The sequence below is a fragment of the Bubalus bubalis genome, chromosome 12 (genome assembly GCF_019923935.1).
Source record: "Bubalus bubalis isolate 160015118507 breed Murrah chromosome 12, NDDB_SH_1, whole genome shotgun sequence".
Classification (NCBI taxonomy): Eukaryota; Metazoa; Chordata; class Mammalia; order Artiodactyla; family Bovidae; genus Bubalus; species Bubalus bubalis.
This window is the reverse complement of record NC_059168.1, coordinates 102,509,319-102,533,281: the sequence shown is the minus strand read 5'-3', so window position 1 is coordinate 102,533,281 and position 23,963 is coordinate 102,509,319. Positions and strand designations below refer to the sequence as shown.

The 23,963-nt window shown below is 58.9% G+C and overlaps 1 protein-coding gene across 14 annotated transcripts in view; it reads left to right on the top strand.

Moving 5' to 3' along the window:
* Nucleotides 1-23,963, top strand: part of RALGDS (ral guanine nucleotide dissociation stimulator) — a 42,554-nt gene that overhangs the window by 1,029 nt on the left and 17,562 nt on the right. For 2 of the 14 annotated variants that reach the window (XM_044926609.2, XM_044926607.2), the window contains exon 1: nucleotides 8,886-9,065. The exons of 8 other annotated variants lie outside the window; for them this stretch is intronic. In XM_044926609.2, the coding sequence (XP_044782544.2) occupies nucleotides 8,901-9,065 (165 nt within the window). In that variant the 5' untranslated portion in view covers nucleotides 8,886-8,900. Of the gene's footprint in view, nucleotides 1-7,766; nucleotides 7,920-8,885; nucleotides 9,066-17,737; nucleotides 17,960-23,963 lie in introns of those variants that run through there. 4 more of the 14 variants (XM_006062175.4, XM_006062174.4, XM_044926608.2 and 1 more) reach the window with 3 other exon arrangements.

The following is a 23,963-nucleotide window of genomic DNA, read 5'->3' as shown; positions in this document are numbered from 1 at the left end:
GCCCAGCCCCAACCATCCTCATCACCATCTATCAGGGAGGCCCTGGCTCCCCCGGGCATTGGGAGGTGAGGCTGTCTAGAGGTCAGAAGGGAGAGAGAAGTCTGGGTTGGGGAGACTCAGGCCCTGGAAGGCTGCCTTTCCCCAGCGACGTCCCCGGGCAGGCAGGCTTCTGGGAACCTCCAGGCCCCTATTTCCCGGAAAACCTGGCTGACCCGCTGCTCCAACTCCCCTGACCGGCCCTGCCTCCCATCTCCGCTCCCAGCTGCGTTCTCTGGAAAGCATTGTAGGGACAGGTTGGCAGACTGGGCCTTGCCCTTCTGCTTTTACCATCCCTCATGCGCCTCTCCTGCCTTGCTGCGTCCTCCAGGAGGAGGCAAGAACCAGGGAGCCTGGCTAGGGTTTGCAGCATCCAGACAGGTGGGTCCCTCCACCCTTAGGTGTCTTGGCAGCCTCACCTGTGGACTCTTGGAGGTCAGGGTGTGTGAAGCCCCTGGCCCGGGCACAAGCAAGCCCTCTACAGGTGCCGTGCATGCGCGTGTTCAGTCGCTTCCGTCGTGTTCGACTCTTTGCAAACTTGGGGACTGTAGCCCTCCAGCTCCTCTGTCTATGGGATTCCCCAGGCAAGAATACTAGAGTGGGTTGCCATTTCCTCGTCCAGGAGATCTTCCCCACCCAGGGATGGAACCTGCATCTCTTATGTCTCCTGCATTGGCAGGTGGGTTCTTTACCACTAGTGCCACCTGGGATGCCCGCAGGTGGCAGGAGATGTCTTTTCCCCTCCAGGAAGGCAGGTGGCCAGGTGGCCCATCGGCTGTGTGGACAAGCCGTGACTGCCCTCGAGGAGCTGGAGGCAGGGCCCCCGACTTGAATCCACCCATATTTCCAGGTGGGGAAACAGGGGCCCCGAGAAGTTGAGACAGTTGCCCAGACCATACGGTGAGATGGCCTTCCTCCCTGAGGCTGGTTCTCCAGGCCCCTGACCTCCAGCACTCCACCACCCCACCCTGTCATAAGGTGTGCTGACCAGGAGGTTGCCCTTTGACCTTCTGGTTACTGGGAGTTGAAGTTCAAGGGCGAGGCAGTCCACCTGGCCTGAGGCCCTGTCTGGCTCTGGATCTGGCAGGTGGGCAGTGCCGGGTGTGGAAGGGCTGGACTGGCAGCAGATGATGGCAGTTTTCCAGGATTTCAAGAGCAGTTCCCTCCACAGCCCCTTGGGTCCAGGAAATCCCTGCACAGGGTCAGGCCTCCTTCCCCTCTCACTCACCCTGCCAGGAGCAGGCTTGGAGCATCCCTGAGGAAGTGTGCTTTCCAGGCCTGGGGACACAGGGTGGCGGCATCTGCCAGTAGGGCACCCAGCAGGATCAGGGTCCTGGGCCTGGGTGTGCCGTTCTGCACACGCGTATCTTGGGAGCCTCCCCGGCCTCTGAGTGAATATGTGACCATATGTCAACCTGGTGGTGGCTGAGTGAGCACGTGTGTGAAAGGACGTGTGCAGACACATGACAGGTGCCTGGGGAAGGGAGAGCGTGCATTGTGAAAGCGCGTGCACACGCGTGCAGGCATCTTGCTTGTTCAAAGCTCCAGGCCCGAGCCTTGACCGTGAGGAGGCCTGAGTGTTCATGCCCGGACCCCCCAGCCTCTCATCTTTAAACGGGTAGGCGAGCTTACCAGCTCACAGGGCTCTAAGGTGCTTGGCGCACGCCCGGCTCACGCTGGTGTGCTCTCGCCTGACAGTTGCACGGAGACCTGTCCAGCTCGTGGAGAGTCCCCTGGCAGGGGAGGCCACCTGGTGCCTTGGCGCCCTCTCGCCAGTCCCAGGTATGAGCAGGCGGAGGCCAAGAGGGGAGGCCCTGGCGTCTTGCCTTCTGTGGGAGATACCAAGGAAGGAGCAAAGTCCGGGGCTGGGCAGAGGGACTGTGGGTGGCAGGAGGGTGGGACAGAGGCTGTGCAGCTCAGCCCCAGAACCTGGAAACCCAAGGCGTCTTCACCCTGCCACCCCCACGGCCGGCAGGAACTCCGTTGCTGGAGAAGAAGTGTGGGAAGGAGGGCAGCGGGCACCCCCCCACCACCTCCTGGCAGCCATCTGGAGCTCCAGGTCCTTTCCAGAGGCCGGGACAGCTCAGGAGATCCCCTCTGAAAGGGCAGCCCTGGCCCCCCGCAGGCGGGTGGCGGGGTGGGTGGTGGCACCGGGCACGCAGTGTCCCTGGCACGGAGGGCAGCCTTCTCACAAGAGCCCATTTGTCCTGCCTCCCCGGCCCTGAAGCTCCCAAGTGACCAGGCTGCGCTGGGCACAGGGGCCTGACTGTGGGCTCAGCTCCCTGCCCTGCAGGCCTGGCTTCCCTTCGGGAAGGGGCTTCTTAGTGGTCAGACCACTGCAAAGCAAACTCTGTGTAGCCGGTGAGCAGAGTTCCATTCCCCAAGAATCATTACTGAGAAGGGAATTCAGGAAGGAGGAAAAAATCCCCGGATTGAACCAGAGCTGAACTGACTGCCCACCTCCCCCGACCGACATCCCCAGGCAGGTGGGCTTCTGGGAACCTCTAGGCCCCTGTTTCCTGGAAAACGGGGCTAACCTGCTGCTCTGACTCCCCTGACCGGCCCTGCCTCTCATCTCTGCTCCCAGCTGCGTTCTCTGGAAAGCATTTTAGTGATAGGTTGGCAGACAGGGACTTGCCCTTCTGCTTTACTGTCTATCATGTGCCTCTCCTGCCTTGCTGCCTCTTCCAGGAAGCTTTCCTGGTCATCTTCCCAGAACGAAGTAGGTGGCCCCGAGCTCTTGAATATTTTCAAGTCCTGGAACTTGGAAGCTGGAGGAGGAGCCACCTGGACCAGGGAGTGTTTCTTGAGAGCCCACAGTGTGCCAGGGGACCATTCTAGGCATCGATACGTCAGGGGATCAGAGCCCTGCTCTCAAGGAGCTCAACCCTGTTCCAATTTTTTAAAAAAGAAAAGAACTAAAAAATGCTCAGAACACCAGTATCTTTTGTGCTCCTGTGATGGTGTGTGCGTGCGTGTGTGAGTGACATAGTCATCCATCTACCGATTGACTGGGGTGGGCATCATTCCAGCCACTTGGGCGAACAGGGCAGATTGAGCTAGAGCCCCACTGAGTTGGGGGACACAAACCAATCCCACAGTGGATGGTTCTTTTGTTGACATTTTATTAATGTTACTTTCTTAGCTCATCCTTATTCAGAGTTGCTGCTCTCCAGTCCCATTGTTGTTCAGTCACTAGGTCGTGTCTGACTCTGCAACCCCATGGACGTTAACCTTCAGGCTCCTCTGCCATGGGATTCTCCAGGCAAAAATACTGGAGTGCATTGCCATTCCCTTCTCCAGGGGATCTTCCCAAGCCCGGGATCGAACCCCAGTCTCCTGCATTGTCAGGCGGGTTCTTTACCGTCTGAGCCACTAGGGAAGAGCCCCGGCTAGATCCTGCTGGGCACAAAGCCAGTGGGAGCGGCTGGGGCAAGGCCCGGATTCTCAGATTCTTGGCTTCTTGGCAACTTGTGTGACTCAGTGGGCTGGTTAAAGGAGCCAGCAGACGGGCAGCCGGAGCAGGGGAGCCCTGCGGTGGGTGAATCAGTAATCAGAGCAGCTGACTGCGGGGTTACTGTCCTGCCTGGGGTGGGGCCAAGCCTCAGCTGCCAAAATAAGCACCGCCCCCTCTGCAGTCCTGGTGGTTCAGCTGGTAAAGAATTTGCCTGCAATAAGGGAGACCCCGGTTCAGTTCCTGGGTCAGGAAGGTCCGCTGAAGGGATAGGCTCCTCACACCAGTCTTCTGGCCTGGAGAATCCCATGGACTGTGTAGCTCACGGGGTCCCAGGGTCGGACTGGACGACTTTCACTTTCCCCTGCCTTTCTTCCTAGGGCTCTGCTGCTCTGACCGGCCCCTACTTCTCCCCAGCCTGGGAGAGGGGGCAGAGCCTCCCCATTAAGGCATGTGACCTTTCATACAAGTCACTCTGAGGCTCTGGCCCCGATGGTCGTCCTCTAAAGAGGAACCCCTGCCAGTGCAAATAAGAGCAGAATCGTCCTCAGCTCTTAGAAGAAGCTGGGAGCAGTTTGGGAACACCAGCCTCAAAAGCCAGCCTGCTGTGTGGCTTTGGGTGAGTCTGGTGCTGTCTCTGAGCTTCTGGCCCCAGCTGCTCACCTGCAGACCTGCCTCATACATTGTGACTGTTAAACGATGCCCACACTGGCACATCAGTGAACAGCAGAGATAAGGGGGAGGGGAGTGGACCCCTGACTCCGGCTTAGGCTCTGAGTTGGGTGTTGGGGAGGCAGACAGGGACATGAAGCTGGACATCATACAAGGGACCAACCACCTTCTTACATCATACAAGGACCATCATACAAGGTCCCTGCTGACAGGGACCCAGCAGCGCCAAGCTGGACTTGTGCTGCCAGGAACAAATCCACTTTAACCCAGAACTGAGCAGAGGAAAGCAGGCTGCCCTGGGACCCGACAGGCCCAGGCATAGCCCTGGGCATGGCACTGACCCGCTGTGTAGCCGCAGGCAACTTGTTTGCCCTCTCTGGGCCTCAACTGTCTCAGTTTTACAACAGAGTGTAATTACAGCGGCTTCATCTGTTTCACAAACGCTGAGTGCAGAGGTGCTTTGTCCCACCGAGGAGCACCAGGGACAGGGCCAAGCTGGGTTCTGGGGTTGGGGCTGGGACTGGGGGGACGTCAGTAGCTGCTTCTGCCTGCAAGACTTCTCAATGTGGGCGTTTGCCTTGGAGGGAACCCCCGCCCCAGACCACAGCGCCTTTCCCGGTTTGGGGGGCTGGGTCAGTGGCGTGCATGGCCACAGCATCACCCCTACCTTGCAGAGCCAGGCCGGTGGTGACCGTGTGTTGAGTGACTTGATGATGGGCCTTGGGTTCCCGGAAACGAGAGGGAGGAGAACCTGGGCTGTCTCCCACCCCCAGCAGGACCCTGAGTCAGGTCAGGAGCCTGCAGGAAAGAGGAGTGAAAACCTGGCCCCGGGCCTCTGCCGTCTGCTTCCTGGACAGGATGTTGTGCTGAGCAAACAGCCTGAAGAGGAGTCACCACTCTGGCTCTGAGTCACAGCGCCTAGCGACAGCCCAGCAGTGTTTATAAACAGCACCCCGCCTCCACCCACGCCCTGAGCCTGGAGGGGATGCCCAGATGCAGGAGGCAGCAGGACCCCCGCCCCCGATCCTGGAATCCCTGCCCCCCGCAAGAGCGGAATTCAGGGCGCATGTCTGTGCGTACACATGTGTCCACCAGTGGGGTTTTGTCGGTCTGAGCTCCGTGTGTGGCTGGCCAGGTGCCTTATTCTGGGGCCACCTGCATCGTGGGCAGAGCGCTAACGGCAGGTCACGTGCCCACGGTATCCTGGGACAAGTGTGGGAGGCAGGTTAGCATCTCAGGGCTGCTGTAAATGTCCCCCCGAAGCCGCGCCCACCCAGAGCTCCATTCACGGTAGGGGCACGCGGATGGAGGTGGAGAAAAGTGTTGGGCGGGCGGCCAGTGTTGCAAGTGGAGCGTCCCTAACCGTCCCAGCCCCAGAGCCCTGGCCCTCCATGTCCCGTCTCCGTTCCAGGCCGTGACAGTGATGAGGTGGGCCATGTGGTGACTCAAGGCCGGCAGGGAACAAAGGCGCCTCTGCCGTCCCCCGACGCGGTGGGAGGCGGGGTGGGCGGGCCTGGGAGGCGGGGTGGGCGGGGCCCGCCCCAGGCCCCGCCTCCTCGGGGCTCTGGCCTTTCTTGCCTGCAGCTGGTCCTGTCCTGCCCCCCGGCCTGTGACTCAGGCCCTCGGCCTTCCCAGCGGCTCGGGGCCCACTGCTCTGAAGCAGCCCTGCCTGGGCCTGGTCTAGCTCGCAGAGGAATGGCCTAAATGGCTCCGAAGCCAGGTTGACCTGTGCAGAAGGTTGGGGTCGTTGGAGAAGAGCACTCAGGAGCCATGGGTGGTAGACGTGCCAGTTGGCACAGAGCTTGGTACCAGGGAAAACGCTCAATAAATGCCTGTCGAATCTAAGGCATGAACACACAGGCACACCTCACTGGGCAGCCTGGTTCCCTGTTGGTTCCTGTAACCCCACCCCCGCTTCCTCAAGGGCCTCTGGAAGCTCTCCCCCTCACCCCCAAATGTGTCCTCACAATTGGAAAGGCTTGTTGGTCCCCACACTGCCCACTGATCCCTGCCACAGGCACTGAGCCCGGGTCTCCTTTTTCATCCACTGTCCCAAAGGCTGGCAGAGCTCACTGGTCCACGTCCAGGGCAGTCAAACCACAAGGGATGCCCGAGGTCATACGACCAGTCAACTGGCAACATGGCAAAGAGAGGCCGAGGGTGGGGTCCTCCCAGGGCCCCGCCCCCCCCAAGCCCAGGGCTGTCCCCCACCTCACCCAGGTCCTACTGGGGCCTGCCCGGGGCTTCTCCCCAACTAGATTGAGCACTCAGGGGAGCCCTGCTATGCCAGCCTGTCCTCAGGAAGGTAGATCAGACCATATCTGCCAGCCCTCTTGGCCTCACCTTTGCGGGACCAGGGCTGCCTTGAGGTGCCCAGTGCATGCTTGCTGCTTTTAGACGACAAACGTTTCCAAGTTATCCCCTGGGACCCGGTTGTAGGGCTGCATGCCGAGCACCCAACAGGCCTCAGAGTGTCCTCTGGAGCTTGCTCTTGGAGGAAGAGCCAGGCCACCCTACCCCCGGTGCAGGGCTAATCTCCGCCAACATCCACTGAGTGTGTGTCAAGTGCCAGGCCCTGGGGCAGGCACATGACCATGGGAGACGATCAGAGTGCCGCCCAGAAACCAGGCCTGTGCTGAGTTCTTGTCGAATCTGGCAGTGTCTTTGTGCTCATTTGACAGATGAGGAAACCAAGGCCACTAAGTCGCTGGCGCAGAGTCCCAGAGCTGCTAACAGAGCCCAGTCACCTCTGCTGTTTCTCAAAGGTCCAGATTAAGTGTCTCTGTGTGCAGTAGGGCCAAGGCGGCTGGGGAAAAGGAGCAGGGGGCCCGAGGGGAGGTGAGCTTGGGGCGGTGGTCAGGGCTGACTCAGAGGAGCCTGGAGGCAGGGACAGCAAGGACTCTGAATTCTTCTGTGGGTTGGACAGAAGCCTTTGGAGTTTTAGTGCGGGAGACATGTACTGGGTGCAGGCATGAGGGAGGGTGTGTGGGAGGCAGGAAGGCTGCTGCCTCAGGGTCCACCTGGAACCCCCTGCCCCTCAGCCCACCCACCTCCAGATGCCCACCCACATTCCCTAGAGCAGAGGTCCCCAGCCTCCGGGCTGTGGACCAGTACCTCCCGTCAGATCAGCGGCGGCCTCAGGTTAGAAATAAAGTGCACAGTAAATGTACCACCGTTGAATCATCCCCAAACCATCCCCCTCACCCCCAGTCCATGGACAAACTGTCTTCCATGAAATCGGTCCCTCATACCAAAAAGTTGGGAACCTCTGCCCTAGAGAACCCCCGCTGCAGAGGCTCCCCCGTCAGGGCATCCTTCCTGCCATGAAAGAAATTCTCCTGCCCCAGCACTGTGGTTGGGTTATGTGAAACTATAATTTGAAAACCTCTGTATACCACACCCCCTCCCATAACGGATCAGAAACAGTGAGGCTCAGAGAGAAGAGGAACGTGCCTGTCCCAGAGGAAGGCAGTGTCAGGCGGGGGCAGGAACTAGGTCTCAGTTCCCCGGCTCTGAGCGGCCTCCTCTGCTGGGTCCCCTGCGCCCCCAAAGCCACCGGAAGAGGATGTGAAATGCTAGCTAGCTTGGAGAAGCAGGGCTTGGCGCCAGGCCGGCAGGCTGGGCCCCTGCCTCTCCTCCAGGAACCGGGGACCTGATGTGCCTGCGGGCTGGCTCCGGAGCCCCGGTCCACCCCCCTCTCCTCTCAGTCCCCACGATCCTGTGTGCCCAGCCGGCCGCCTGCCAGGGCCCAAGAAGGGTAAGGAGGCAGCCCAGCCTTTGGGTCACCCTGGCATCTTTAGGTGTGGGGATCTGAGCTCTGAACGCTGAGGCAGGGGGGATATGTATGTGGGCTCTGCAGAGGTGCGCAAAGACACAGGACCTGGACTCTCCCTGTGACATCTTGGGCAAGTCCCTGCTCCCCGCGGCCTCAGTTTTTCCATTTGTCAAATGGGTATGTTGGACTCAACTCGGGTTTCAGTGTCTGGTCTGCGGTGAAATGAGAGAAATGGAGACAAAGTCATGCGTTTGCCTTAAAGCCAAATATATTCATTTAGTGACCGTCAGTTTTTTTTGATCGTATGCCCTCTTAGTTACTTTTGGGGGATCTTTTCTGAAATGATGATGATGATGGTGGTGACAGTTTTTTGTTTTTCTTTTTAACTGCCCTACTTGGCAAAATAAACAGTTGCTAACCCTAGGTTGGTCCCGGCCGTTTAAAATTAAATCCCATGTCTAGGTGGCAGACGTGGAGGAGTTCTGAGGGCTGAGTGAGGGGGAAGGCTTCCAAAATGAGACAGTGGCTTAAGAGGAAACGGAGGGGGTCAGGCGGGTATCCTGTGCCCCACAGCACCCGGCTGGGCTCACTCCTGGCTGGTGGCTGAGCTGTTTTGATCTCTGTGACTTGTCCCTGGGTGGTGATTTTTTCTCCCAGGCAGGGCGAGTGAGGACAGGGCCTCAGGGTGTTGGGGACACAGCTGGGCCCTCCCCCCAAGACAGCAGATCTGAGCTGGAACTCCTGGCCGGGCTTGGGACAGTCCACCCACCCTTGGCTGGACCTCAGCCTGGTAGGAGCAGGAATTCCTGGCCCTGCTTGTCACAGGAGCAGGTATGACAGCCACGCGGGTGACACCAGGCCTAGGCACTCGGGAGCCTGACTCCACTGGGGCCAGCGGACGGGCAGGCAGACTGGCAGAGGGCCTCCCCGGGAGCCCATCCCAGGCCCACCTGCCTCCCCGTGATGGCCCGGCAAGCCAGGCCCGCCGAGCCCAGGGGCAGGAAGGGCTGGGTGCTCCTCGCCTGTGTCTCTGTGGTGACTGCCAGGAGGTGGGCCGTTGCCCGCCACGCTGCCCTCCGGAGCCCCACATCTTGGCCAAAGACGCCTCTGCCGGCACCCGCCACTGAGGTGAGTTTCCAGGGCAACAGGTGCTTCTAGGCCATGGCCGGGCCCTCGACTTCCTCCCCTCCCATCAGAACTGGTTGAAGGAGTTTGGCTGGAAATTGCCTGGAGAGGCTCCATCTCCCATTGTGGATGTGAGCGAGGCGGCTGGGTGGGGGGCGGGGTGGGGGCGAGGCTTGGTTGCCACTGGTACCCGTGTGTGCCCACCAGGCTGGCCGCCTGTCTACCTGCTCCCGCCTGGGCAGGGTGGCGTGGCTGAGGATTGTCTTAGCGGCTCCTGTTTGAGTGATTCTTCTCCGATCACAAAGCCTCTGTGCACTGTTTTATCATCTGCTCCCCTGAGCGCCAAGTGGTGGTGGTATTACTATTCTTCTTATTATTATTATCTCCATCCTCCTGATGCAGAAACTGAGGCTCCGGGAGAGGGAACTGAAGCTAGGAAGGTGCAGAGCAGGGACCCGAATACAAACCTGGGCTCTGCATTTTAAGAGAGTTTCCCAAACCCGCAGGCCCCCTCCTCTGCCCTGGGCGCGGAGTCTGCGTCAGTGTGGGCTTTTCAGGGGACGAGACCCTGCCTCTCCGATCGCTCTCTGTTGTTCTCACGTTTCGGGCTCGGTTGCAAGTCTCAGTGCGCGTTTCCTCCTGTTTATGTCCTCTCCCCGTTTCCCTGCCACACCATGCGGCACGCAGGATCTTAGTTCGCCGACCAGGGATCAAACCCGTGCCCCCTGCATTGGGATCAAGGAGTCTTAACCTATGGAGCCCCAGGGGAGTCCCTCCCCCATCTGTTTCTCTTCCTCTCTCCTCTCCTGCACCCCCACCTTGGGCCCAGCACTTGCTGGGCAGGTGGCCTTTGGGGGTGTCGGGCCCTGAGCGCTCTGGGAGAGGAGGACAGTTATCAGAGTGGTCCTTGGTCTCACTCTGTAAGACCCTGGACATCATGTGTGCTCGTCTCGAGTGCTCCCCACCCCCAGCATCCTGAAAGTCAGAGTCGGGGGGCCATGCCCACCCCTCTCCAGGGGAGGACGGGGAGCCAACTCGTGGCTGGTCCAGAATGCTGGAATCCAAGTCCTGGGCCGTTGCCACAGATCTGGGCATTGATTCATCTTGTCCTGCTCACGCTGGGACAGCAACGCCCTGTGAGGTCAGAGATTTGGGGTAATGATGTCAAACCCCTCCACCCCGGATGGTCTCCTGGTTGTTTGGAAGCTTCATGTCCCGCCTCCTGACCGTCTCTGAGTCTCTTGGCGTCTAGCCCCTGGGGACTCCCCGTTGCCCTGAGGAGGAGGCCGTCCCTGGAAGTTCCCAGGAACCAGGGGCGGAGGAGGTGGCCCGCTGTGCCAACAGTTCCCACTCAGCCCAGGTGCGTCACCTCCTGCCCACAGAGGGCCACCCCAGGACCCATGCAGCCAGGAATGGTGACATCAGGTCAGGGAAACGATCGAGGAGCCTGGCCAGGCCACACCCCATCTATGTCCTCCCCAGACTCTAAATATAGATCAGAAAAGACAGACCAGGTGACCTCCACCCGCTCAGTGAGAGATGAAAGGTTTTCCACAGCCTGACCTGAGTCTGGGTCAGTTCAGTTCAGTCACTCAGTCATGTCTGACTCTTTGTGACCCCATGGACTGCGGTACGCCAAGCCTCCCCATCACCAACTCCCGAAGCTTGCTCAAACTGAGTCTGGGTACCTGACTGCTGTTCCTCACTGGGTCACCAGCTCCCTCCGGCACCTTGACCGAAGTTGGAGGAGGTGGTGGCCAAGAACCTTGTCACCTGGATGTGGCCTTTAGCCAGTTCTTGCTCTGAGCCATCAAGGTACCTGGAGTGGTACCCTGGGCCCAAACCCCATTCCCTGGGACTTTGTGCCAAGCAAAGGGGTGGATAAAAAGTGGGAAGCATGGGCCAGGCAGAGAGAGGATGGCTTGAGGCTCTGGGGACCGCAGCCTTTCTGTGTGAGCCTCCCTGGGCATCGTGAGAGAGGACCCCAGAGATACCAGCTGAGCTCACACCAGGCAGTTGGTCTTTTGTCTGAAGGCGGAGGTTGGGGGTGGTGAGCTTTGAAGGGTCAAGACCCCTCTGGCTGCTGTATGTCTGGGCTCCAGTGATTGGATGATAGCGGGAAGGGAAAGGGGCCCCAGAGGTTTGGCCTGAGCACACCTTTCTCTTAAACCGAAGGCGGCTACTGAGGGGCCTGTGAACCAGGGAGTGACGGGAGGCCCAGTGGGGTCTGGGGCAAACCCATGAGCACAAGGCCTGGCTGCAAAGGACAAGTGCCCGTCAGCTCCCACCCGGCCTCCTGTCACGTGGGGACACAGACCCGGTGTGTCTGGATTGTCCCAAGTTACGGGAGCAGCCAGAAATGGGGACTTTTATATGAAGTCACCTGACCTTTTACTGTTGGCTCAAAAATTGAAAAACACTTTGCACGCCAACCAAAACACATGTGGGCTAGGTTTGGCCCGGTTCTCTTCCTGGCTGTCAGCTCAAAACCTGTCTTTTAGGCTTCCTGTGCTGGGAGCATCCTGATTACAGGAGCGGTCTGTACAGCGATGTTATCCAGGGCTCCTTGTGATCTCCAGGGAGGGACGGGTGCACCCCCCCGCTCCCCAGGGAAAGGTTGGGACCCTGGGATGGCTAGGATGGGGTGCGCTGTGAGCCAGAGCAGGAAAGCAGGGAGCGACCCCCATTCATAAAACCCTGCACTTTGTACATAGCTTGGTGTCTCCCTCCCGGCAGACCCTCCAAGGGCCTGGGTCAACAGAGCTTCGATTTCAGACTAGCCCGAGGTCACGAGCCCCATCTGAGCCTCGTGATTCCGATTCTGCCCACTGCCTTGGGCCATCATGTTGTCTGGATGCTCTGAGAGCCTCAGGAGCACGGGAAGTGGTGAAGCGGGTTGGGGTCACTGCGGAGGGCTCCAGGTCTGGGGATTGCTGCCCTCCCTTCAGGGCTGATGGAGCCTCAGCAGCATTAGAGGATGAATCGAAACAAACTGTGTCCTTTTTCTTTCTTAACGTCTATTATGAAAAATTCTCCAGAACACAAAAGTGGAGAAAATGGCATAAAGATATGCAGCTCCTCTCATCCCACCACGGGGCCGCTCTCGCTGCTTCTCTATGGGCCCTCCTTCCCCACCGCGGACGACGTTGACACAGACCTCAGACACACGGCTCCGTCCATCAATATTTCAATAGGTCACTCTAATAGTAGCCGAAATCCCATGATCACATCCAAAAAATGATGTCAGCTATCATCAGAGACCCAGTTGTTGTTCAGTCACTCAGTCGTGTCCGATTCTTTGCGACCCCGTGGACAGCAGCGTGCCAGGCTTCCCTGTCCTTCACTGTCTCCCAGAGTTTGCTCAAACAGATACCCCATAGTGTTCAAATCATCCCAGTTGTTCCTTAGGTTGTTTTGTGTGTGTGGTTGTGTGTTTGTTTTTTTAAACAGTTGCCCTGTTCAAATCCCAGTCCAGAATCCATATGTTGCCTTTGGTTGCGTGTCCCACCTTTATTTTAATCTACATTTTCCCTCTTGCGTTTTCCCCTGAAATGTATTTGTTGAAGGAACTGGGTGGTCTGTCCTGCGAAGATTCCCAGAATCTAGAATTTGTGGGGTGCGTCCCTGTGTGTGTTTAACGTGTTTTTCTGCACCCTGTCATTCCCCCAGTGGTCGTTGCGTGCAGAGGCCTGGCTGGATTCAGGTTAGGTTTTCAGCAAGAGCACTTTCCTGGGTGGCTCTTCCATGCGGTCCCTGCAGTGCCGGTTCCCTCTCTTTAGGGCTGCTCTGCCCTTGGGAAGACAGCTCCCTGGCAGCTTTGAGGGAACATCATGAGACGAGGTGCTTGGGGGCTGGGGAGGGGGCCTTGCACATGCGAGGTGCCCGGGGATTCTCAGTCCCTGGTTTGGTTTTTTTAATATTTATTTATTTGGCCACATTGGTCTTAGTTTGCGGCAGGTCCGCGATCAGGGATCAAACCCATGCCCCCTGCATCGGGAGCACAGAGTTTTAGAGTTTTAGCCACTGGACCACCAGAGGAGTCCCTTCTCAGCCCCCGTTAAGGTGCTTTACCTGTGCTGTCCCTTTGCTAAACAGGAGAAAGCTGTGCCTTGCAAATACAGTGATTTGAGGGGGCAGGGTGGGTGGGGGTGGGCATTGGCTAGAAGGGAGGGCCACACAATAAGAAAGGAGTGGAGTTGGGCTTCAAACCCAGGCATTTCGGTGCTGGGTTCTGTACTACACTGCACCCCTGGGAACTAGGACTGTGTGTGTGTGTGTGTGTGTGTGTGTGTAGCCAGCTGGAGCAGTGAGCAAGCTTCTGAGGACCCAGGAGGAGACCCCCAAAGCAAGGAGGGGGACAGACACTAATCAGACAGACACCAACCAGAGGAAACCAACCCCCCCCAACCTCCTCCAAGCAGATGATGTCTGGGTAGCTGGATGGGAGGCAGCCCCGCCAGCTGTGTTGCTGTGTAGTGTGGTGATGGAGAGCGCCCTGTTCTCACCTCTCCAGTCGGCTTGGGCCCCCTCACCCCAGTCCCCTTGACCTTCAGGGTCAGAGAGGTGGTGAGCCTGGTGTACTCAGAAGTCACTCGGCCTCTGTGGGCCTCTTTCCCAGTTGGAAAGTGGGCAGAAGCTTGCTTGCCAGGCCCCTCCCTGGGAGAAAAGAGATAAAAGGAACCCAGAAGAGATAAAGTGAGTGCAGTCAGGTGCTTAGTTCCCCAGGCTCTGAGAGACTGACTCAGAGAGAAGTTTCTAGCCTGAGGCAGTGTCCGGCCTGGAGGTCACCCCTCACTTCTCTTGGAGAGCCTCATTCCTCTCTGAACATACATGCCCTACCCATCTCACCCTCCCCTGGGGCTTCCTAGACAGCCTTCTTGGGATCTCTGCCCCAAGCCAAATCTTGCTTTAAAAACAAAAACAACAAACAAAACCCAGTGTTTATTATTATGTATGTGTGATTACTAAAATATTTTAGAAAAATTAGCAAATTCTGAGACTTAAGAAATGTGTAGCACTGCCCAGAGATAACCACCATTACTTTGGCAAAGTAGGTCCCTGTGGTCATATGCACACGTGTAATATCAGCTTCTGAAAGCATGTGCTGTATCCTGGGTTTCTGACTTGTGGGCTTCCCTGGTAGCTCAGATGGTGGAGTCTGCCTGCAGTGTGGGAGACCCCGGTTCAATCCCTGGGTCGGGAAGGTCCCCTGGAGAAGGAAATGGAAACCTACTGCAGTAATCCTTGCCTGGAAAATCCATGGATGGAGGAGCCTGGCAGGGGGTCACAAAGTGTTGGACACCACTAAGCGACTTCACTTTCACTTTCATAGCCGAGCATCTCCCTCTGGGAGATGGTGAAGGACATGGAAGCCTGGCGTGCTGCAGTCCATGAGGTTGCAAAGAGTTGGACACAGCTGAGCGACTGGACAACAACTCCCTGTGTGATGGTCCTCCTGTGGTGGGTCATGGCATGTGGGGTCTGAGCCTGTGCCGAGTGTTTGAGTGAATTCCCTTGAAAGTGAAAGTGTTAGTTTCTCAGTCATATCCGATTCTTTGTGACCTCATGGACTGTAGCCCTCTGGGCTCCTCTGTCCATGGAATTCTCCAGGTAGGAATACTGGAGTGGGGTGCTGTTTCCTTCTCCAGGGGATCCTCCTGACCCAGGGATCAAACCCGTGTCTCCTACGGCTCCTGCATTGCAGGAGGATTCTTTACTGTCTGAGGCCCTGTAGCCTGTAATTCCTTTGGCAGAGTAGTATACATCCAGAGCAATACATGGAAATCCACGTCCCCACTCTGAACGCTTTCTCAAGGTTACTTCCTAAGAGTGAGGTTGTCAAGTCTAAGGGCATGAGTGTTTTCTAAAGTTTTATTTTATTGAAGCAGAGTTGATTTACAATGTTATCTTAACTTCTGAAGTGTACAGCAAAGGGATTCGGTCATGCATATATGCATGCTTCTTCATGGCATGAAGGTTTTTAATAGAAGTCCTCAAGCTGTCTTCCGTGGGTCTTTGTCAAAGCCTTCCTTGTGCCTGAGGGAGGACCATGCACCTACTGCAGATGTGGGCTGCACATCTGGTGGGCACACAGGTCAGAGGGAGCGGCTGGGTCCCCGCTGTCCATGGATACCTGCGGTGGGGCTCAGGGTGGGTGAGCCAGATATGCTTATGGAGTGAGGAGCCCAGACCCGCCCCCTCGTTTTGCAGATGGGAAACTGAGGCCCAGCGGTACGGAACCAGTTCTGGAGAGGTGGGTGGCATTGCCAGGGCTGCTGATAGCAACCACCAACCGCTGAGAGGGCTGAGAACTGAGGCCAGGCGGGGCAGGCCTGGGCAGTGTGTTGGTGTGAGGAGGTGTTAGGTAGGTAGATTAGGGAAAAGGAGTCCAAAATGGCGGTGGCTAAAAGACAAGGAAGGTCAAAGGAAGGTCCGAGGACCAGAATGAAGACTTCAAGCAGAACAAACAGCACTCCTGGCTAAGCCCAATTTGCATAGGGCAGGCCCAGGTGGAGGAAAAACATATAAAAGGCGCCAAAGCGCTTTCTCAAGGACTCTCTCTCCCTCGTGCGTGCGCGCCCTCTCTCTCTCTCTTTCTCTCTCTCTCTCTCTCTCTCTCTCCCCCCCTCCCCACGCACTCCTCCACTCTCTTCTCTTCAAGTCTTGGATTCTCCTGCTATCTTCTAAATAAAATGGAGCTGTAACACTGATTTGCCTAAGAGCTATAGCACGGTTTGTCCAAGACCCGAGAGCTGTGACGCGCCAAGGGCTTTAATGTCCGTTGCTCCAAATCTTTGTTGTGACGAGACAAAGAACCGAGGAACATACACTCGCCTGACATCTAAGAAAAGAGCGCGCGCGCATGCAGGAGAGAGAGTCTGAGAGAAAGCGCTTTGGCTCCTCCTTTTATGTTTTTTCCTCCACCTGGGCCTGCCCTATGCAAACTGGGCTTAGCCAGGAGTGCTGTTTGTTCTGCCTGAAGTCTTCACTCTGGTCCTCGGACCTTCCTTTGACCTTCCTTGTCTTTTAGCCACCGCCATTTTGGACTCCTTTTCCCTATTCTACCTACCTAACAGAGGAACGTTCTCACTGGTTTCTAGAAAGAGCAGCTGAGGCTCCCCAGCCAGCCCTCAGCATCCTCAAGGGCAGGCTACCTGGAGACCCTGAGTACTCAAGCTTCCAGGGGTCCTAGCCAGCCAGGCTAGTGGCAGGTGCGTGGCTGGCCTGAGTCCCTCGTGACCCCTCACTCTTGAATGTGGACACCCAAGCTGGTCATGCTGAGTGTGGACTCTTCCCCCTTACTCCCCTGACTGCCTCTCCTCCATCTCCTTTCTGCCTGTACCTCCTCCGGGTAGCCTTAGGGCTGACAAAGCCCCTGCAGAGGCCCTTCCCCCAGCACCACACCTTGACCCTCAGTTCCCTTCAGTTGCTCAGTCATGTCCAACTCTTTGCGACCCCATGGACTGCAGCATGCCAGGCCTCCCTGTCCATCACCAGCTCCTGGAGTTTACTCAAACTCATGTCCATTGCCTCGGTTATGTCATCCAACCATCTCATCCTCTGTCGTCCCCTTCTCCTTCTGCCTTCAACTTTTCCCAGCATCAGGGTCTTTTCAGGTGGCCAAAGTATTGGAGTTTCAGCTTCAACATCAGTCCTTCCAATGAATATTCAGGACTGATTTCCTTTAGGATGGACTGGTTTCATCTCCTTGTCCAAGGGACTCTCAAGAGTCTTCTGCAACACCATAGTTCAAAATAATTCTTTGGTGCTCAGCTTTCTTTATGGTCCAACTCTCACATCCATACATGACTACTGGAAAAACCATAGCTTTGACTAGACGGACCTTTGTTTGCAAAGTAATGTCTCTGCTTTTTAATATGCTGTCTAGGTTGGTCATAATCCTTACCCTCAGGATGGCCAAATACAGGGGTGCAGGGAGGACCCGGTCCTGACTCCAGGACTCAGGAGCACATAGCCAGGTACAGGCACCTGGCTGGGAGTGTGCCATACAGCGATTACCAGCTGTGACTTTCCTGGATGAAGAACCCGAAGCTCAGAGAAGTTAAGCAATTTGTCTTAGGTCACAGAGCTAGTGAGGGGCTTCACTGGAGTCTGTAGCAGATGGACACCCACTGCTTGGCCACATGTCAACGCATACCCCACACACCTACACAACCCGTGCAGGGCACCCGCGCCTGCACAAAGGGCCGAACTGTGTTTAACTGTGGTGTGTATCTGGAGCCGCAACACACACACGCGCACACACACACACACACACACACACGACACATGTTCTTCCCTAAGACGCAAACAGGAGCCGCAATACACACACACACACACAGGACCGCAACACACACACACACACACACACACACACACACACGACACGTGCTCTTCCCTAAGACGCAAACAGCCAGCAACACGCGGCGGGTACGCTCGCGCGCGCGCGTGCACACGCCCCTCTAGCGTCTCCAGCCCCGCCCCCCCCGGCGACTCCAGCCCCTACCCTCGAAGCCGCAGGCCCCGCCCCCGGAGGCCAGCCCCGCCCCCGGTCTGACCTCCGCGGGGCCGGCTGGCGCGCGCAGAGCGCAGGCAGCGCCGAGCCGCGCGGCCCGCCGCCGCCGCCGCCCCCGCTGCGCGCCGGGCCGGCCCCGCGCCCGCGCCGCCCCGGGTCCCTCGGCCCGGCCGGCCGCCCGCGCCGCTTCGAGCCGCCCATGGTGCAGCGCATGTGGGCCGAGGCGGCCGGGCCTGCGGGCGGCGCCGAGTCGCTGTTTCCGGGCTCCAGGCGGAGCCGCAGCGTGTGGGACGCCGTGCGCCTGGAGGTGGGCGGCCCCGACAGCTGCCCGGTGGTGCTGAACAGCTTCACGCAGCTCGACCCTGACCTGCCGCGCCTGGAGGTGGGTGAGCCTCGCCGGCCCGGCGCTCGGCCGAGCGAGGAGTGGGTGGGGACGCAGCGCGCTTAGCGGATCGCCCACCGCGAGTGGTGGTGGCGGTGGTGGTGGTGGTTACCACCCCCCAGCCCAGGAGTTGTGCGGCGGGAGAGTCCTTCCGCAGAAACGCCCGTCCTTGCGCCCACTCCCAGGGCAGCCAGGTGGGCGTAGGGGCGACCGCCCGGCGGGCAAAACAGTTTCGGGACCAGATCCGGCTCTGGGATCCTCTCCGTTCCAGTGCCTGCCCGCCCCGCTGCCCCTGCAACCCGGGCAGACGTGTTCCCGCGGGCGGTCTCCGTCTGCTCTGAGTCTGCCTTTCCCGGCCGCAGGGCTGGGCCGTAGTTCATCCCCGTGGCCAGCCAGGGGGCCTGCTCAGGCGGTTTGGCTTCGAAACGCAGGTGGTGCACCAGCGATTAGGGCGGTGGCCTCCGGGAATCCTCAGGGGTGGCTAGGACCACAGCGGCCTTCCAGGCAGCCCCTTTGGAGGGCAGAAGTGGACTCTGATGTTCAGGGCTGATCAAAAGGGTGGGCGGGAGGAGGGAGAGAGGCCCCCAACCTGTGGGCCAGGTGTCCAGGCGGACACAAGGGCCTCTCAGATGGAGGGGTGACCTCCCTTCTGCTTGATTAGAAAATGCGCTTCCACCCTGAATTTGTGAAGGTCGGGTAGGATTCAGCAGGGGGGTGTGCCTCTCATGAACTTGGTGAGGGCTGGACTCCTGTTTCTAGTGCGCTGTTGGGAGGAGGGGGCCAGTGGGTCATGGGGAGCAGTGCCATCCCCCTCCTCCCGCCTGACCGTGACTCTGACCCCCTACCTGGGGCCAAGGTAGCAGAATCCGGGGGCTGGGGCCTGAACGGAGGGAGGCCGTTCCTGGGTCAGAGGGCTCAGTGGAGGTCCTGATCCCCCATGCTGGTATCCCCCACGTTGTTACTTTAGGCCCCGGTGAGCTGTGATTGCCAGCCTGGGTCTTGGGCCTCTCTCTGTGTGACCCCAGTGCCTAGACAGGGTCTGGATGCGTAGTTACAGGAGGATAAAGCACATCTTGTCCAGTGTGGGAGTGGGGAGAGGGGGGAGGTAACTCTTGGGAGGACGGCAGGCCTGGGAGACCCTTTATTGGTGAGCTAGGCGGTGGAGGGGCCAGGCCTCTTCCCCGACCCTCATCCACCCACAGCTCTGGTCTTCATTGGTGGCTGGAATGAGACCCCTGGGAGGGTGGGGGCGGGAGGCCTGACACCAGCCCAGCGCTCATCTGACTTTCATTATGTCTGGCAGCTCCTCGGGCTTTGTGTGCTGGAGGGTCCAGCCGGCGCACTCACAGGGGCAGGCCGCCAGGCTGCTTTTCCTCCCTCCTTCCCTCCCCCTATCCATCTGTATCCCCAAGGAACCGAGGGAGAGTGCAGATCTGAGGCCTACCCCTGCCCCGGGGTCTGCCTGCCTTTGCCCCCTCTCGCCTCTCCCTTCTGGCCCCAGCACTGGCCTCCAGGCCGCGGCCGCTGTTTAGATATCAAAGGGGAAGCTTCTGGCTAGTGCAGGAAAGCCAGGGTCCTGGCAGGAGAGAAGGCCACTGCCGGAAACCAAACACAATGACCATTTACCGTGAGCTGGGGGAGGGCGTGGGGAGTCCCTGTCCCTCCTGCCAACACCGCCCCCCTCCACCCCCCACAGCCAATTTCCTGGTTGCGGTGGCCTGCCAGAGCTGAGGCGGCCGCCTGTGGTCCCTGTCCTGTCTGGAAACCACGAGGCAGTTTCTGTTTCCTCCCCAGGCCCCCTTTTCCTACCAAGCCTCCACCCCGTCCTTCCCTCTCGGGGCTGCCAGATGTCCTCGCACATCTGGGCATCTGTTCGTCTTCATGATTCGGAGCCAAGCCACTGCTGACCCAGCTCGGCCAGCACGGTTCCGTGCTTCGTGGAAGTCCCTGGGCTCGCGCCCCTGTCTCCATGCAGGCCACCAACTCAGCCAGGTGGGGATGGGTCCCAGAGTCAGGAGCACATACTGGCTGCAGTCAGGACTCCCTCGTTCAAGCTCACTTTGACCAACCCTCTTGACTATGTGTCAAGCTCAGAGGGCTTCCCTTGTGGCTCAGGTGGTAAAGAATCTGCCCTCAGTGCGGGAGACCTGGTTCGATCCTTAGGTTGGATAGATCCCCTGGAGAAGGGAATGGCAACACACTCCAGTATCTTGCCTGGAGAATCCCATGGACAGAGGAGCCTGGCGGGCTATAGTCCATGGGATCAGAAAGAGTTGTACTGAGTGATTAACACTGGAGCTCAGAGAAGTAGAGTCCTTGAACATACGTGCAGCCAGTGAGAGTGCAGCCCTGATTTGAACCCGGGCTGTGTTCTCTGCTGGGCTCCTGTTGTGTACAAGAGCCCACGGGGATCGGAGAAGGACAGGGCTGAGTTCATGGTGAGATCATTACAAGTGTCCCTGGAGGACAGGGGAGCTGTGGAGGGGCCAGAACCAGGCCCAGGCAGCTCAGAAGCCCCCCATGGTCAGTGAAGGGTAGGGGTGCTTAGAGACCAGAGGTAGGTGAAAGTGCTTTGGGCCAAAAGACACGGGGAAGAGCTTCAAGGAAGAAATAAGCCCACAGCTGGACCCTGAGAGTTTAAATAATATCTCGTATGAGGCTGCATTTGGTGGGAGGCTCTGCGCCGAGTAGTGTGCATGCATGGGGTCTGTTTGGGGTCACAATTGCCTGCCGTCCTTTGAACAGATGGAACAACCAAGGCACTAAGTTGCACAAATTTGCCAGTAAGTGGCAGGGGCGGGATTCTGACCCCAGGCCATAAGCCTAGAAGCTCTGAGCTCAGCGTGGGCGTGGAATGAAAGGAGAAGGGCTTCAGAGATGTGAGGGGGAAACCTGTCTCCCTCCAGCCTCCCCGCCTCCTTCCCCATTGTCTGTTCTCTGGATTTCAGGGTGTGCAGGGTTCTAGTCTAACCCCCAGGGCTCATTAGCCTCAGGCCAAGAGGCATGATCTGAAAGGGGTGTGTGTGTATGTTTGTGTGTGTGTGCAAAAGCCTGTGTACCATCCTCTTCCAAGCAGGCCTCCTGGCAGACTCCAAGGGGACAGCCTCGGATAGCTGCAGAGCCTGTCAAGTTCAAGAGGGGGACTGACCGGCTGCCACCTGCTGGGCCCCCCACTTCCCATCTTGCTTTCCTCCTTAGGAGAAGAGGCAGGTGGGGGCCAGTCTGGCTGGTACTGCGTCTTTGTCTTTGTTCCTTATCTGGGGGAGGGACTTCTCCAGCACTGGTCTGGTCTTTTCCTCGGAGGCTCCAGGATGGCCCTGGAGCAGGAGTGAGTGGTGGGGATCAGCACTGGGAGGAGTCAGCCCTGTGCCCAGTCTGGAAGTTAGCCGTTTGCAGCAGTTAGCTGTTTGCAGGCCCCGTCTTCACTGCTGGTCAGGAGCTTTTGGAAGGGGACTTAGCACGGCCACCTACAGCCCTCGAGCGGCCAGTGGGGTGGTTTCAGGCGGCTGCACCCAGGCAGTCGAGGACCAGCTGCCCAGATGGTCCCCATGCGTGGCACCATGCTGCCCAGCCTCCCAAACCCAGAAGCGCTGCATTATTGGACCTGTGGCTCCAGCGAAGTCACTGTCCTCAACCCAGTGCTGCGGAGGTGGGAGTTGAAACCTGCAGCCTGGTGTAGGAGGGGGTCTCTGAGTGGCCCCAGTCTCCATCTGTTGGCCAGCCTGTGGCGGGGGTGGGGTATGGTGCTTGGGGAGCCGGGCAGGGGTGCCCAGCAGGGGGGCGGGGTTTGAGGAGCTCTTGGGAGCAGGTGTGGCCTGACATTTTCTTTGCCACCCCACCTCCCCTGGGAAGCCTCGGATGCTGGCACAGCCAGCTCTGTGGTCTCGCCTGGAGGCATGTTGGCTTTTTGACCCCGGAGGGCAGCTCCACGTAGGCTGGTCCAGACTTGGGCTCTGAAGGGAGGAGAGCTGGGCTGGAAGCCTGGCTCAGCCCCTCATAGCCCTCGACCTGCTCTCGTTTCCTGAACCTTGGTTTTCTTATCTGTAAAATGGGCTTAATGCCACTTTCTCCGCTTAGGGTTCTGGCGAGGCCTGAACAAGACAGGCAGCCTGACAAAGCGGTCCCCACCAGTGCCTGGCACCGTGTCAGGGCCGGCTAGGCATGCCTGCCACCATTATGTCGTCTGACAAGCTGCCAGGGGAGTGCCTGTGCCCAGGGCTCCGAGAGGACACTGGCCAGCCTGGTCAGCGCAGTGCTCCCAGGCCAGGTTCTTACAGCTGAGCTTGGGCCTTGGCTGCCTTGGCCACCCTGTGACAGGAGCCCTTACCAGATCCATTTCAGTGGAGAGGTGGGGGTCTGAGGGTGCTGGGCCCTGGTGCACGCCCACCCCGCAACCTGCTGTGTGATCTGAAGAGGCCTGTCCCATCTCTGGTCTCCCTCCAGTGTCTGTCTGAGCAGGGGCTGGACTCCACGTGGACGCTGTGACTGGCCGTAGCCACGGTCCAGGTGGAGCATGGAAGCCTGGGTGTGTCTTCATGGACACCAGGGGCCCAAGCTAAGGTTCAGTCCTGCCCTGGCTGCCTCTTCCTGGCTCCTGACGGAGATCAGCTCCCACCCATAAGTGAGGTGTCAGGAGGATTACATGTGACGGGTGTGCGAGGGGCGTGGCACCCAGGAGATGCCCACATGTACTGGATGCTGTGGCCGTGGTGGTGGTGTCAGCCAGCTCTGCCTGGCACTCCCCCCGCCCGAGACAGGTGCCCCTCCCCTCCGCTGCCACCAGTCAGGCCCCCTTGCAGGCCTGGTCCCTGGAGGCCTGACAGTCTGGAGCCGGTCCTGAGTGGGCAAGGCCAGCCTGGAGTCTGGTCCCTCCTCCCCCGGAAGCACGTTTCTCTTCTAAATGCTGATGAGCAGCGAAGCTCAAGCTGACCGGGAAGGTTCTTGGGAAGATGGGTCAGCCTCTGTGGGGCTCAGCCCAGGCCAGTCCCCAAATGCCAGTTTCTGGGGTCACTAAGCTCTCTGGTTGCCCTGCCACCCAGGAACCTCGTGTGGTTCCCCCTATCAAGGCCGCCTCTGGGGTGTGGTACCTGGGGACCAGGAGTGTGGCCCACCTCTATCCAGCACTGACTGTCCGCCCTCAGCTAGGCTCTATTCCGGCCCAGGGCCCAGGCCACCCACCTGAGGTGGGGGCAGGCTGGAGGGCGAGGCCCTGTTGCACACCGGGAGGGTCACGCACACTTGGCCTTTTCATTCTCCCTGCCTTGTTGGGCACACATTCTGAGAGATGAACCAGGTCCCTTGACCGTCTCCCCTGGGCCTCAGTCTCCATCTGTGTAAAATGGGCGTGCGACTTGGTCTTCAAACCCAGGAGCCTGTGTTCCTCACGTTTTTCAACAAAAGGCATTCCAGCAAAAGGCTGAGAGGTCAGAAAGCCGCAGGCCTGGTTCCCTCCTCCTGGCACTTTTAGAATGACCCACCGTCCCTTTCACCTGGCCCTCCCCCAGGTTCCCAGGGCGTCTGGCAGGTCTTCCCAGAGGCTTTCCCTGCCCCGTGTCCCGCGTCAACTCGCCAGTAACAGTGTCCTCACGCCCCGTTCCTGGGGCTGGTCCTTCCTCACACTTGTCCCTTCTCGTGACTCCCCCGCCTCATCCTGTTGAGTGCTGCTGCCCTTGGCCCCTCTCTCAGACAGGCTCACTGAGGCTGGGGGCTGCGGGACTCAGCCAAGCTGGGAGCAGAGCCCTGAAGGAGAAACAGCACCCTGGGGCCCGGTGGGCACTGGAGAGGGGCCTCGTGTGTCCAGGGCTGCAGGTGCTGGTGAGTGGCCGGCTGAGGGCCTCAGGGGACCTCTGTGACTCAGTGGCCCTCAGCAGCAGCTCAGCAGGGTGCCATCAGGTCCCTGAGCAGTGAGCTTGTGCATGTGGGGCCCACCACCACCCGCCTCACCCAGCCCGACCTGAGCGAGACCAGGTTTCTCCATGTGCAGCCCCTGCCCACCGGGGATCGG